General features: G+C 37.5%; 1 protein-coding gene across 10 annotated transcripts in view; it reads right to left on the bottom strand.

Moving 5' to 3' along the window:
• The window catches only part of POSTN (periostin), a 38429-nt gene extending 30930 nt beyond the window's left edge, over window positions 1–7499 (bottom strand). For all 10 annotated transcript variants that reach the window (XM_049823348.1, XM_049823349.1, XM_049823351.1 and 7 more), the window contains exons 1-2: window positions 7334–7499; window positions 5731–5829 (exon numbers count right to left, since the gene is read on the bottom strand). In XM_049823348.1, coding sequence (XP_049679305.1) covers window positions 5731–5829; window positions 7334–7455 — 221 coding nt within the window. In that variant the 5' untranslated portion in view covers window positions 7456–7499. The remainder of the gene's footprint in view (window positions 1–5730; window positions 5830–7333) is intronic.
• Window positions 7500–12838: the final 5339 nt, after the last annotated feature.

Raw genomic sequence — 12838 nt, 5'->3', positions numbered from 1 at the left:
GTCCTTGGAGAGGGAATGCCAACAAATTATATAATCTTACCAAAGTCTAAAACAAACTTTAAGACATTCGATTTCAGATATTACTTTTCAAAGTATGGTGCACTGTGAATGACAACGAAAAATTGCCATCATGGTTTTACATAATAGATTTATTGTTATAGGCGTGGCTGATGTTGGCAGTGCTAGAGTTCTGAACACTAATTCCTTGAAGGTTTCTGCTGAGTCTTTACCACCACATTCCAGCTTTTAAATTGTAGACTCTTTGGTGGCAGCTGAGTACACTTCTCTCATTTTTCATAAACTAAAGCTGACAAAACATTAACCACAAACACATTAAAATGAATAGCTTATTCAAATGAAAAGTTGGACTTAAGACTTTCAACATCCAAACTACTTGAAGACATTAAAAAAATGAAAGTAGACTGGAGGAACAATAGCATTACAAAACATGATTTTGAAAGTGAGGATTGTAATTCCCTAACTATTAGCAAACTGATAGAACTGGTGAAGATTAGAGATTTTTTTAAAAAACCCACATAAAAAAACCCCACATAATCTTTCATTTCTCCATGCTAAGAGAATACTTTGTCTCCTTCCCTCACATACGTAGACACACATGACATATTCACCCTTCTGCCATGAACACCTTTTCAATTGAGAAGCTGTATATCAAAAGTATTTGCATAGTTCTTTTTAATACATCTCTTTCTTTAAAACAATTTACTAAATGGCCATTTTTGGGGAATGCAAGAATAGCATACAGTTTAGGCTACAGATTTTCTAACTAATAAGGAAACTAACCTTATACTCTTCCTCCTTGCTGCATTCCTGCCAGAAGCTAAAAAAAAATTCTGATTAAAGAAAACTGTGTAGCAGAATAGGAGTCAGAACGTTCTCCCAACTGTGTGAACTGCTTTGTCATGAGAAATTTTCTATTCTGTGGAAGGAAAAAAATATTATCTCCCCCTCACACCATGAGCAGCTATGAAAGATTGTGGTCTTAATTAGCTTTTGGAAAAAGGAAAAAGGAAGCTGCGTTATAAGCATAGAATAAGACACAGCAAGTTTAGTCTTCTTACCATATCCAACAATGACACAATTAATGAAAGGCAGAAAACTGGCTGAAGAACATAGTTAAGAAAGAAAAGGCTTCTTCAGCCAAACATTACAAGATCAGTGCCTTTTTTACCATGTAACTTGTTATGTACAGCCCAGGCTTTTTTTCAGTCACCAAGAGTTACTGTAAGTTCCTACTTACAGTATTCATGTTCCCTTACAGTTGACTGCAATTAGAAGGTCCATGTATCAGATGTGCTCAAAATGTAGTGAGAAAGTGGAATGGGAGAAGAGAGTTATGTATGGAGGATCCCACAATAAGGTTAGAACAAGATAAAACTCAGTGCAGGATGCAGCTCTTCAGCACCACTTGTGTATAGGCACAGTACATGGGGGAAGTACCATCGCACACCGTTAGTTACCTTCATCTGTATCTCCCTACTAGTTCCATATAAGATGGTGCCCAAGCAAAGAAAACAGTTACCCAGGCAATAAGCAATGCTACATTCTTGAGGTTTTTTGGAGGTTTTGGTGTTTGTTTTGGGTTTTTTGGTTGGGTTTTTTGGGGGGGGTGGGTTGGGGGTGGTGGTGGTGTTTGGTTGATTGTTGGGGTGGGGTTTTTTTAGCACAAAGTTGTTCTGACCTCATCCAAAGGAAGAAAGGGCAGAGCAACAACTACCTTCTGTCCTTGTTATTCTTGGCTAACAGAGCCAGTTTACAGTTATTCAGATCAGCTCTGCGACTCATCTGTTTCTACTCCTTGCTGGCATGGATTTAAAATACTGCAGAGAAACAGTGGAAAGCCTTCTGGTCCAATTGACTTTGATTTTAGCAGCTCTTTAAGTTGCATCCCAATTAGAAATTTAGAGCAGTGGTTAGGAAGTGTAAATAATAAAAGCTTTCTCAAATTAACATTTTGTAGATCGTATGTACAAGTTAGGAAAGACTTGTTAACATGGAGATATTACCATGAGAAGAGCCACCGTCCTTTTGGATTAGCATTCTTATTACCTCTTTAGTAACGTCTGCATTTCTGGTTTGAGCGCACAGAATATAAAACTCCCATTAACAGCTAAGACTAAGTTATAACAGATGCTCTGTTACAGCCACAAAAAACCCCTCAGGAGTTCTATCACTTAACTTACTCTCATACACACTGTTTTGCCCCTCTAGCCTGGTAGGAGTGTTAGGAGGGAGAAGGTAGGTGGTAGTTTTGTGTAGACTCTCATGACCAATTCCACCAGCCCCACTGCTCAACGTCTTCCTCTGGTTGGCTGTAGCAGACTTCTTGCTTAGGGCCTTCCATAGGCTCTGTAAAATGTTTTACAGCTTACATTCCTCTCAATTCTAGTCAGTGAGGAGAACAAAGGCACCACCTGACTTTAGTTCAATAAGTACAAATTGCCTATTGCTTCAAACAGTTTTTCCTGACACATGAAGGTGTCTATGACTACATAAGTTGTTTTACTTCTGGAGCTCAGCAAAGTAATGAATTCCCTGTCAGATTTGTACTGAGAGAAGACTTTGTCTCATGGGAAGACATGACATCTATCTAGGAATAAAACCACAGGAGTAGGTTTTTTTTCCCCAAACTGACTTTGAGAATATCCAAGTTTCAGTCTAAAGTTATGTTTAGGAAATACCCTTCTTCCCAATGTGTCTGCAGTGGAATAAAATGTAGTGCCAAAGAAGTCAGTGGTATGGCAAACTTTTCTCAAAAGGTGAAGTATTTTGGATGACTTGCAGCATGTCCACTGAAGGAAAAGGGAAGTCAGTACTATAATGCCACCTGGAGGAGAAGGAAAGACTGATTAAAACTATAAACCTACAGGTCCTAAAAAGATTGAAGGTAGAGGTGGAACAAATGACCACAGTCTAGTTTGACTAGAAACTGATCATTATTACCATCATCATATGCATACAAATCTGCAATTTATATGAAAAATGAGTTCTAACCTGTCTGGATTTGCTTATAAAAACAAAGCCAAAATAAAAAATGGGAGAAACTGGTTAGGATTCCAGACAGTCAGTTACGTTTCAAAGAAACTTCTGGGGATTTAGAATAACCAGACTGCTTGTCTGGGTAGGATATTCATTATGATTTGTGCTATGTCCACTCTAACTTACTGCTGTTACTTTCTTTCACCTCCTGAAGTAATTAGTTAACCAATAAAGTTTACAACAGCAGAAAGCTTGGGTGACAGCTTGGCCCATGATAATCAGGTCTTTTCCTCAGCTCTGGTGGGGCCATTGTATCATAACTCATGTCTAAACTGACTTTAGAGTTGAGACTTCAAAGCTGTGGCAGTGCTTGAAAGGCAGGAACTGTGTGTTGGAATCAGTGTCTCACTGTATTGGAAGTATAACTCAGCTCCATTAATTTATGATATGCTGTCAGAGCACTAAAAACGCTTTCTATGAAAGGAAATGGAAGAAAACTTCCTCCTACTACATCTTCCCTCAGTCTTTTTCCTAAGGATCCTTTGCAACACCATGCTATGACATGTAGCATCTTTCAGGAATCTCAAAAAATGCAAAGCCTCTGACACCCAACAGGAGCAGTAGGAACCACAATCCAAGCCCATTTCAGGTCCTTGCCTGACTACTATCTGATCTACTTGTAGACTTTTAACAGTATTTTAACATAAATAATAATTTGGGAGTCTTAATCAGTTTTATATTAGTAAATATAGGGATCATGCTCAAGAACTATGAATGTGATTGTCAGCCAGGACAGCTCAACCAGCCAAAAAATGAAACAAGATGTAAAGCTGGCTTTGAAGAAAAATGAGGAAAAAAAATAGGAAAAGGATACTTTTTTAATTATGAAAGTGTCATATATGTAGATGCACTAAAGAGAGCGTGAGAGAGTGTAGCCATATTAGCACTGTCAGTGATGCATGCACACTCTGCATCATTTTCCGTGCCCCTCCATTCCCCAGCACAAACCCAGATTGTATCTGCATCTAATTCTTTGTAAACATGGAATTCTTTGACTTTCTGTAAAGAACTATTCAATGAATTTCATACAAATTTATGAAGTCTTACAGTTGCACTTTTAACTTGAAAGTATTCTTTTTGTAAAAGCTCACTTGGATTCAATGTCAGCTATGTGTAATTGTTTAAAGTCAAATATATCTCCCCCCCCTCCCCCCCCCCCGAATTGATCATTGTTTCTATATTTAGAAACATTTTTTTAAACATGAAGAATGGACTGGAAAATACGAATCCTATTTACTCATGACTTTGACAATCAAGAGAAAAAAATATGACTAACCAATTGCAAATTATCAGTCACTTCTTGTTCAAGCTCTCCTTTCTCATTTATTTAGTGGATTACTGTTGATCAGAAAAACACTTTCAAGAGAATTTAAGAGCTTGTTTACAAAGGGAGTCATCCTTGACTGGCTTATGTTGCCAACACTGTGGATATTTTTCTTCCATATTAACCTCTGTTAATGAAGCCTTTGGCACAGAAACAAAAAATTAGTCCACATTACATTAACATCTAAAACTTTGGTTGATGTTCATTATGAAAGTTGTAAATAAAAGTCTTACTTCAAATGGAGTTAAGTTCCTCATACATATAATTTGCACCATGTATCAATATAACTTGACATCTTTATGTCTTAGGGCATACAATCCTCAGTGACTATTCAAATTGTATACTTAAATATTACTTGGGCATTTTGAAGAGTTTTATAGGCTTTCACTAAGAGACTCCTAATACCCTAAGACAGAGTTACAATTGAAGCCAGGACTCCCTGTTCACTCAAGCCTTTCTGAAAACGTCACCCCAGACCTATTTGTACCCTGTAAGAGAATAATGAGACCATAAGAATAATGATTTCCTGTGATGACTGCTGAGAAATTTATCCAAGTAATTGCATAATAGCAAGAGAATAGTACACAAGAAAAACATTACATTAGTTTATTGTATTGGGTAAACAATGACAGTCTCTGTTAAATTACTTAATTCTAAGTAAGACAAGTGGGGCAGACCAAGTTCAGGACTGGGGACTTTGTATGTCTTCACACTCTGAAGCTGCTCTATGACTGACAAAACAGTAGTGATTTTGACATTTTGTCACTGAGAAGGCAATGACTTGCATTCTGAGAAGTGACACACAGATTCCAAAAGAATGCCAAACTCACCCAGATATAATCTGTATCCACAACCATAAACTGATTTTTTTTTTTTTATTTTTTTTTTTTATTTGTGGAGAGGTGTGGTCCGAGCTCACAGCTGTGCTAGGTAGTGCTGAGTTCTTTTCACAACTGGCCTATTAGGTCCCTCTGTGGTTTTGGGTAGGTCACTTAACTTTATACCTCTTTGTGTTTAAAATAGGGCTATGCATACTTAACTCAGAGAAGTATTGCTGAAACTAATACTTTGAAGCCTCCTAAACTTAAAAAAAGAATATATGCTATGCTGTCATTTTCAGACTTTCCATTCCTTTTGTGATTATTTTTGGCAATGATTATTGGATCACTTACCCAGGAGGTTTTAGAAGCAGCTAAAGAGAAGCTGTAACCCTGTAAAATTATGAACTGAATTCTTCCTGTGCCTGCACTTGAAACAAACAGCGCATGTCTGAGAAAAGGAGAGTTTTCTAATCTTACATTGGATTATCTCAATGAATGGGGAAGAGTTTTGAAACAGAGCATACTTACGCTTTCTTTCCACAGATGGCTCCCTGGTACCAGTTTCTGCAGGTACTGAAGTATTTCTTTTTTGTTCCCATAACTTGCTGAAGGGCACAGACATTTTGGCTGTGGGTGGGAGCGAGAAACATTTTAAAAAGAAGCTTCTGTACATCTTCAGAAAACTTTTGTATGAAACAGCGGCAAATACCGCTTCTCTTGAAATGTAAGAAATGAACATCTGGCTTCAGTTTCCAGGGCAGGTGTGTTTTCAACAGCCACAGTGCAAGATGCTGGGACTGCCCAGCTGAGTTCCTTGGCAAGACCCCTCCCAGCAGGGACAGAAGATTCCCCTCCGTTCTGGTTTGACCCCCTGTCTCTGATGGGCAGTGATCACCAGCTGTGCCTAATCAAGTCTCAATATGCCTTACATTTTTCCCTTCCCCCTGCAAAGTGAATTAATTACCAACCAGCAGGGACTAAGCTGTGAAAACCATCAGGCTCTTTTCATTAGAGTTTTTGTCTTTTACACATCTGTGCAGGTCATGGGGAGATGGGGAAGCAAAGTGCCTCGTTCTTTTTGTAGAAGGAAACCCTGTCTTCTGTAGATCAATCAGCTGTTTTGATTACCAACCTTTTGGAGTACCGCAGGCACCTAAGTAAACATTCTGGGAATTACGGGAGACCAAAGGGTAAATTGACATGTAAATAAAAGGAGTCACAGTTTTCAAATGTGAATACTTTTTCCTTAGCATGGTAGTGTACAGAAGAGGAATTTCTTAAAGGAAAATTCCATGGAGCAAAGGCATTTTGTCATTAGCTTTTATTCTTCTAAAATAAATTAAAAAATCATCAGTTAAAAAGTTAGAACATATATGTTACATCTACTGGGAAGCCAGTGAACTTTTTTATTTGAATAGCACTCTGTGTGTGTGTGTGTAGCAGGCAGAGGGAATTTAAGAAGGGAAGCTAGGATGGTAAACAACTGCTATTCACAGAACAGTTTTTACTTAAGAAGACTGAAGGAAAATAAGTTTAGACACATGTGTCTCCCTGACACCAGCTGTTCAAATTCTCTCCACGTCTCTGAGCAGCCTGGCTTGTAAGCATTGTCTTTTAGGTACCCTGTTGAGTGGCTTGCTGCATTGCTCTAGCGGGAATAGAAGTTTTACAAAGGCTCCCAGTATATATTCCCATCTTAGAAAGCATTTAAATAGAGGTCATGATTTACATTAGGACGGATAAAGAGAGAAAATATGGTGGGATAGGTGTCAACTCTATTCAAACATTGGAAAACATATTAAACATATCTGACATCCCATTATGTTAATTGTGAACTGTAATTAACTTCAGTGATTCTAAAATGCATGTATTTTATTCATTGAGAAGTGGTGATTTTAGGGTTTTTTTCACATTATATGAAGTTTAGCAGTATTCAGTCTCCTTTTGAAACTCCCCAGAAAGCTTTTTATTTAGGAACAGTTCTTGTAAAATTAATTGAGAAAGTTAGTTCTACTTGAATGATAGTAAGAATTCATAGTGAAAAATCACATTTAATATAATGCGAGAAGAAAGGGCAGAAGAAAGATTAACAATCTCCCTTTTAAAATAGAAATAAACACCAGTTACTTACCCTTGGTCGCGTGCCCTTATTCGACTGTGAGTTAAAATCTTGTCATAGTGAACAGAAGCAGCTGCTTGTTCAAAAGGAGACCAAAAAAAAGTGGAAAAGGTGAATAAGAAAAAGATCTTCATCTTTAGTCCTCTGTTGCTTCTGGCAAGGCTAGAAGAGAGAACTGGCAAAGTGTCTGGAGAGCTGACAACTTATATACATGTTGGAAGGTGGTGGGAGGGAACCACAGGATCAACCTGAAACTTCGTACCACCCTCCTTAGAACAGCAGCTTTCTTTGCCAGCTTCAGTAACCTAAATTAGTACCATACATTAACTATACAAAACATTTTTTTAATCCCCAATTGACTAATTTCTTCCTTGTTACAGAAGGCTTAGCATTTTATTCTGCTGACACACCAGCAGAGAAAGTTTGAGAAGTTTAGACTTTGAGTTATGAATTAATATTTATAGCACTGAAGCATCCAGAGGTCGTGATCATTGCGTGTGGTTTTGTTCAAACCCAGAGGAAGATGTTATCTGTTCCCATAAGAACTGCACTGCTTTCCTTTGTTTTCCATGTCCTCATAGTTATCAGCTATGAGCTATTTAATTAGTGAAGTTGATGAAAGTTCCAAACAATACTGTTGTCAAGAACCTGGAATAACACTTTTGTCTTGAGAAAAAAAAGCTGTATTAACACACATTCAGACTAGGAAGTAGTTACACAATCAAATGCAGTATTAGCTTAAATATTCATTTTAATTCTAATAACAGTAGCTATTACATAATGCTTTTATTCAGAGCTTTACACAATCATACAAAACCCACTGACTATCTGAAAATTTGAATATCTACCTCTCTATACTTATTAGTCGGTCCTTGGGAGCCTCTTGTGAAGTAAAGGGAAAACATAATTCCGAGCTGTAAATGAGGGAACCGAGGCAGAAGGGTGAAGTGACAGGCTTAAGCCTCCGGTGAAATCACAGTCTTAAGGCTCCAGGGACAGTCGGTGTTGGGACTGCAATCCAGGAGTCTGCAATTTTCATGTCAAGGAAAAAACTCTGCCATTTATATAGAAGTGTTTGCATATTAACACAATTTCAAGGTATAGTCTATAGATCATCTCAGATCTTTATGAAGGTAAGGTGACTTCTAGTGCAAGTACTTCGCTGTGGTTTCTTCCTCTGAACCAGAGCGAGTAGTGAGGTGAATCACTGGAAATGGATGCAGTATTGGACTGGCACAGCTGGGACCAACCGCTCGTTACAGAACAGACACAAATGGGGCAAACAAAACCAGGCAGAGACCATGACTGTCTCCTGTATATCATCACAGGTAAAGGTTATAACTAGGCATAGGTATATAGAAATTTTATGACTAAGGTAATGTCTCACATAACCATAGCACTTCATGGTTTCTAAGGTTAACAGCAGGGACCAGGATTTGGTGAAATGGCAGGTGGAGTTCCTTTCTGCTGTGACCTGTACTCATCCTACCTGCAAACGACTTGAGATAGCTCATGGAAGCGTCAGCATCTCTAGACTCACTGTGTGTGAACTCAGTAAAACTCCATGCCTGAAACCATCACCGTCAGATCAGCTGACGGAGGTGCTGGGTCAGCTCTGTGACATAATATTACAAGTTTAGGAGAATGTCACTGCTGCAATCCTGCTCCTCTCCAAGCTTTTTATCTCTTCCTGGTCTTTGCAGCAAGAAATACAGAGGCAAATATCACCTCTTAAATGTCTAGCTATGACATTTCAATCTGCTAATTGGCCTCAGTTGATCACCCTTTGCAGTCCTTAAGCTACAGATCAAAAAAATTAGCATATACTCTGTTAAAGTAGCTTGACAAACTTCAGAAAGTCCCAGAACTGTCTCAGTAACCTGTCTTCTCAGGAGTGCCTCTCTCCTGAGTCTCTCAACTCTCAGCATAACTCATGTTAGTCTCTTCCACGCTTACCAAGCACCATCAAAAAATGAGTAGAAATTAATGCTCAGTGTATGCACTGAGCTCCTGTCGTTTACAGAGCTATCCACCACAGTTAAAGGAGGAACAATCTGAGCAGGGCAAGTATTTTTTTTTTTCCAGATTTCTCCATGTTTCTGATTAGTGACCTAATCTTAAACTGCAGAGAACCCCCCCTTGTTCAGTGTACAGTAGGCTATAATTCTTAAACTGATAATTCTTATTAATAATACCTTACTCTTCTCTGTTTCCACGTGCCTTTGATTGTGACAGAAACTGGGCATAATGGGAAAAAATAGTCATCCTAAGACCATTCATCTTCTACTTCCATACATTAATGTTATAAAACTTCAGAGGTATAGAAGAAAAGATCTTAAGGATTGTTCTATGTCAACTTTAGTATCAAACATGGTGTCAGAGGTAATAGGGCAGCACAGAAACTGGTCATGAAGAATAATTATAAAGTCATGTTAATTAACCAAATTAAATTAAAATCAACATTAAACCTTATAGCAATGCTGGTGACATCATTATATTTAATGAGGTAAATGTTAGTAAAAAATAGTCAATGCAGACATGAAGTTCTCTAAAATAAAATAGCATGAGGAAAAAAATAATGATCATAAGCTTGACTTTCTGAAAAATCTCTAAATCACTGAATGAGTTGTTCTGGTGAGTGGTGTAAAATTGCACAGATCCTAAAATTGATAAAGCTCATCTTTAGCTGGAGATTACTTTTTTTGAAAATCATCAACCCAATGGAAATTGCACAAACTTATAATTTAAAAACGTCTAGTAAAAACAAACAATGAAACAAACAAATGACAAAAAACCCCAAACAGCAAAAAGCATCAAGAAGAAAAACCAGTCCAACTACATGAATCCTATTCCTCATTTACATTAGTCCAGATATAAAAACAAATAATGAAGCCAGGCTCTGTTTTGCCTGTGATATAATGGTGTGCTGAACAGCACACCAGAGTAATCATTTTCTAATCTGCCAACTAAAACACTGTTCTAGTTAAACAATACTTTAGTCACTTGTGCTCATTGCTACTTTGTTTATTTTAATTTGTTCTTTATTTAGCAAGATGGCTACCCCACCAAGTAGAAAAAAAACTTAGGTTTTTTCTTCCTTTGTCTAAATACTTTGTGCAGTGTTATACTTCCTAGGGGATGTGATGTTGAAATCCTAGTTATAAATGTTGAAAATCTAATTATAAAATGCATAAAGCCACCTCATGGATGTGAATTATTATTGTAGTAATAGGACATTTTATTATCCACAGCAGAAGCATCATATCCAAAGAAATATCTGGAACAAGTATAGAACGAGTGCTGATTTTCATCTTCCACGAAATGTAAATAGTGTCAAGAAGAAAACTCTAAGGTATCTGCTGTTCTGAATTGTTTCTTGTATTTCTCTAGAGACCTCTAGTGGAGAGACCTCTGTACAAGTCGATTTCTCAAAGCTGCTTTACGTGTTTATGCTAAGAATTTATTGTACAATAAAGCAATTTGTTTTATTATTCCTAAAGAGGATTAGTTTAACTGTATGATGCAGGAATCCTTGCATACAAATATTTAGGGGTTTGAATAAGTGCCTTTACATCAAATTGAAGTAACAGAAGCATCTATCTATTGTGGCTAATTCTACTGATGATGTGCAGAAACTTAGGACATAAGAATGGAAGGAAATTAAATTTTTTTCAAATACTGTCTTCCCAGTTAAAACCTGCAGGTGTTTCAGGTCATTTACAATGTGTGTCCCGTGGTATACATCCTCTGCTTTTTATTTTATAACCACTTTATGTGTTTACTTTTTGTTGAGTGAGTGTGTGTGCTCAGTGGAAAGAACAAATGGGTAAAAAAGTTTTAAGATTAGAGGAGAGGCTATCTCTATCCCGCAGTTGTTTAAATCATTGGGTTTCCTTAGAAACCTTGATTCAGCAAATGTGGGATTTTTGTCATTAACTTCATTTAGATCAGCAATTTGCACCTGGAGTAACCTTCAGTGTCTCTTCTTAAAAACTAGTTTGTTTTTAGGAATGCCTTGGTACTCACTAGAAGAACCCAAGCAACCCATTGTCCTTCTGGACAAACTAAGGGGTTGACAGTAACACTTGTATAAGAAATTTAGTGTTTGTAAGTGCAAGGTGATAATCAACATATTGATTAAGGTGTTTAGCAATGTAATTGGGCGTTATTCTTCCCCATGACATCCCCCAATGAATGCATGACATAGCATGTGTATGTATATGGGGATTAAATGACAGAAAGCCTTGCTGGATGGAGAAACGCAAAGACAGCTCCAAGCCCTCTGAATTTGGGAGAGAAGGGAAGGAGAAAGGAAGACTCAAAGTTGTCATTATTGTGACTCAGAGTTGGAGATACCAATCGATACTTTGGCTCCTGCAATATGCAAGGCAAACACCCATCCTTGGATAGATATCCTTGGAAACTATAGATGTATAATTTTTAGGCAAGTCAACAGAAGTTGTAAAATGAATCTGATCCCTCAGAAACTGTTATTTTGTAATCATATTCTGATAGAAGAAGAGATATTGCTAAATTTTAAAGTACCACGGTACATACTACAGTTTTTGGGTATTATAAAATTATTCTATAATGTTTATGTGTAATGATTAAATGTGGTGTTCCTAGATGTGATTCTAAAGTAAGACTTACAGTATCTAATAGGACTTCCCCCCCCCCCCCCCCCCCTTTAGAAAACTATCTTTAATGTTGATTTACAAACCCAGGGAAGAATTATTTCTAACAAATCCCTAACAATCTTTTTGTAATATGGACTCAGCCTTCTTAGATATTTTGGGAAAAATCTACAGCCCTGAACATCAAAATATTCTGCTTTCTCTGTGTCAAAGTGACACTACAGATCCCAAGATATGAATTGTTATTTACTGAAAAAGTTACGTGCATATAGCTATATTTTATTAAAAAAAAAGACAGTTCAGCTTAAGTTCTATGGTCCTACTCCTCAATCCTGATCTGCCTATACAGCTCAGTTACCCTAAAAAAGAAAAAAAAACAAAACAAAAACAACAAAAAAAAAAAAACCAAACCAAAAAGCATTCGGCAAACTCTTCAGGAAATGGGAATGTTAATTCTTCATCCAACAGCAGGTGATGCTGTTGCCATAGACAAACAGTTCTCATCTTCCTTAGAGAACCAGCACATCATCTGGTCGTGCAGCCTGAGGTAAGATCCACATTACCAAGTCCTTGTGCTTATACAACACACGGTAAGTGTCACCGCAACACTGAGATACGAGCCGAGTGAACCAGTCAATAGGAGTTAATAAGCGATTCAGGCAGCAGCGGAGCCTGGTGCAATGTCCTGAGGAAGCAGCAAAAGCCTGCACCGACGCGTTGTGGATGGAGTGATGCACTTCATTCATAAGAGACAAGTAGCAATATATTTATTGGTATAATACAGCGATTTAACAAAGTTTGATAGTAAATGCAACAGTGGTTTAACAAGATTCGATGGCAAATTTCACTTGATATTTCCTACAGAGAGGACAGGGTCAGACAA

The sequence above is a fragment of the Accipiter gentilis genome, chromosome 19 (assembly GCF_929443795.1).
Source record: "Accipiter gentilis chromosome 19, bAccGen1.1, whole genome shotgun sequence".
Classification (NCBI taxonomy): Eukaryota; Metazoa; Chordata; class Aves; order Accipitriformes; family Accipitridae; genus Astur; species Astur gentilis.
The sequence above is the reverse complement of the archived record's forward strand: the minus strand, read 5'-3'. Positions and strand labels throughout refer to the sequence as shown.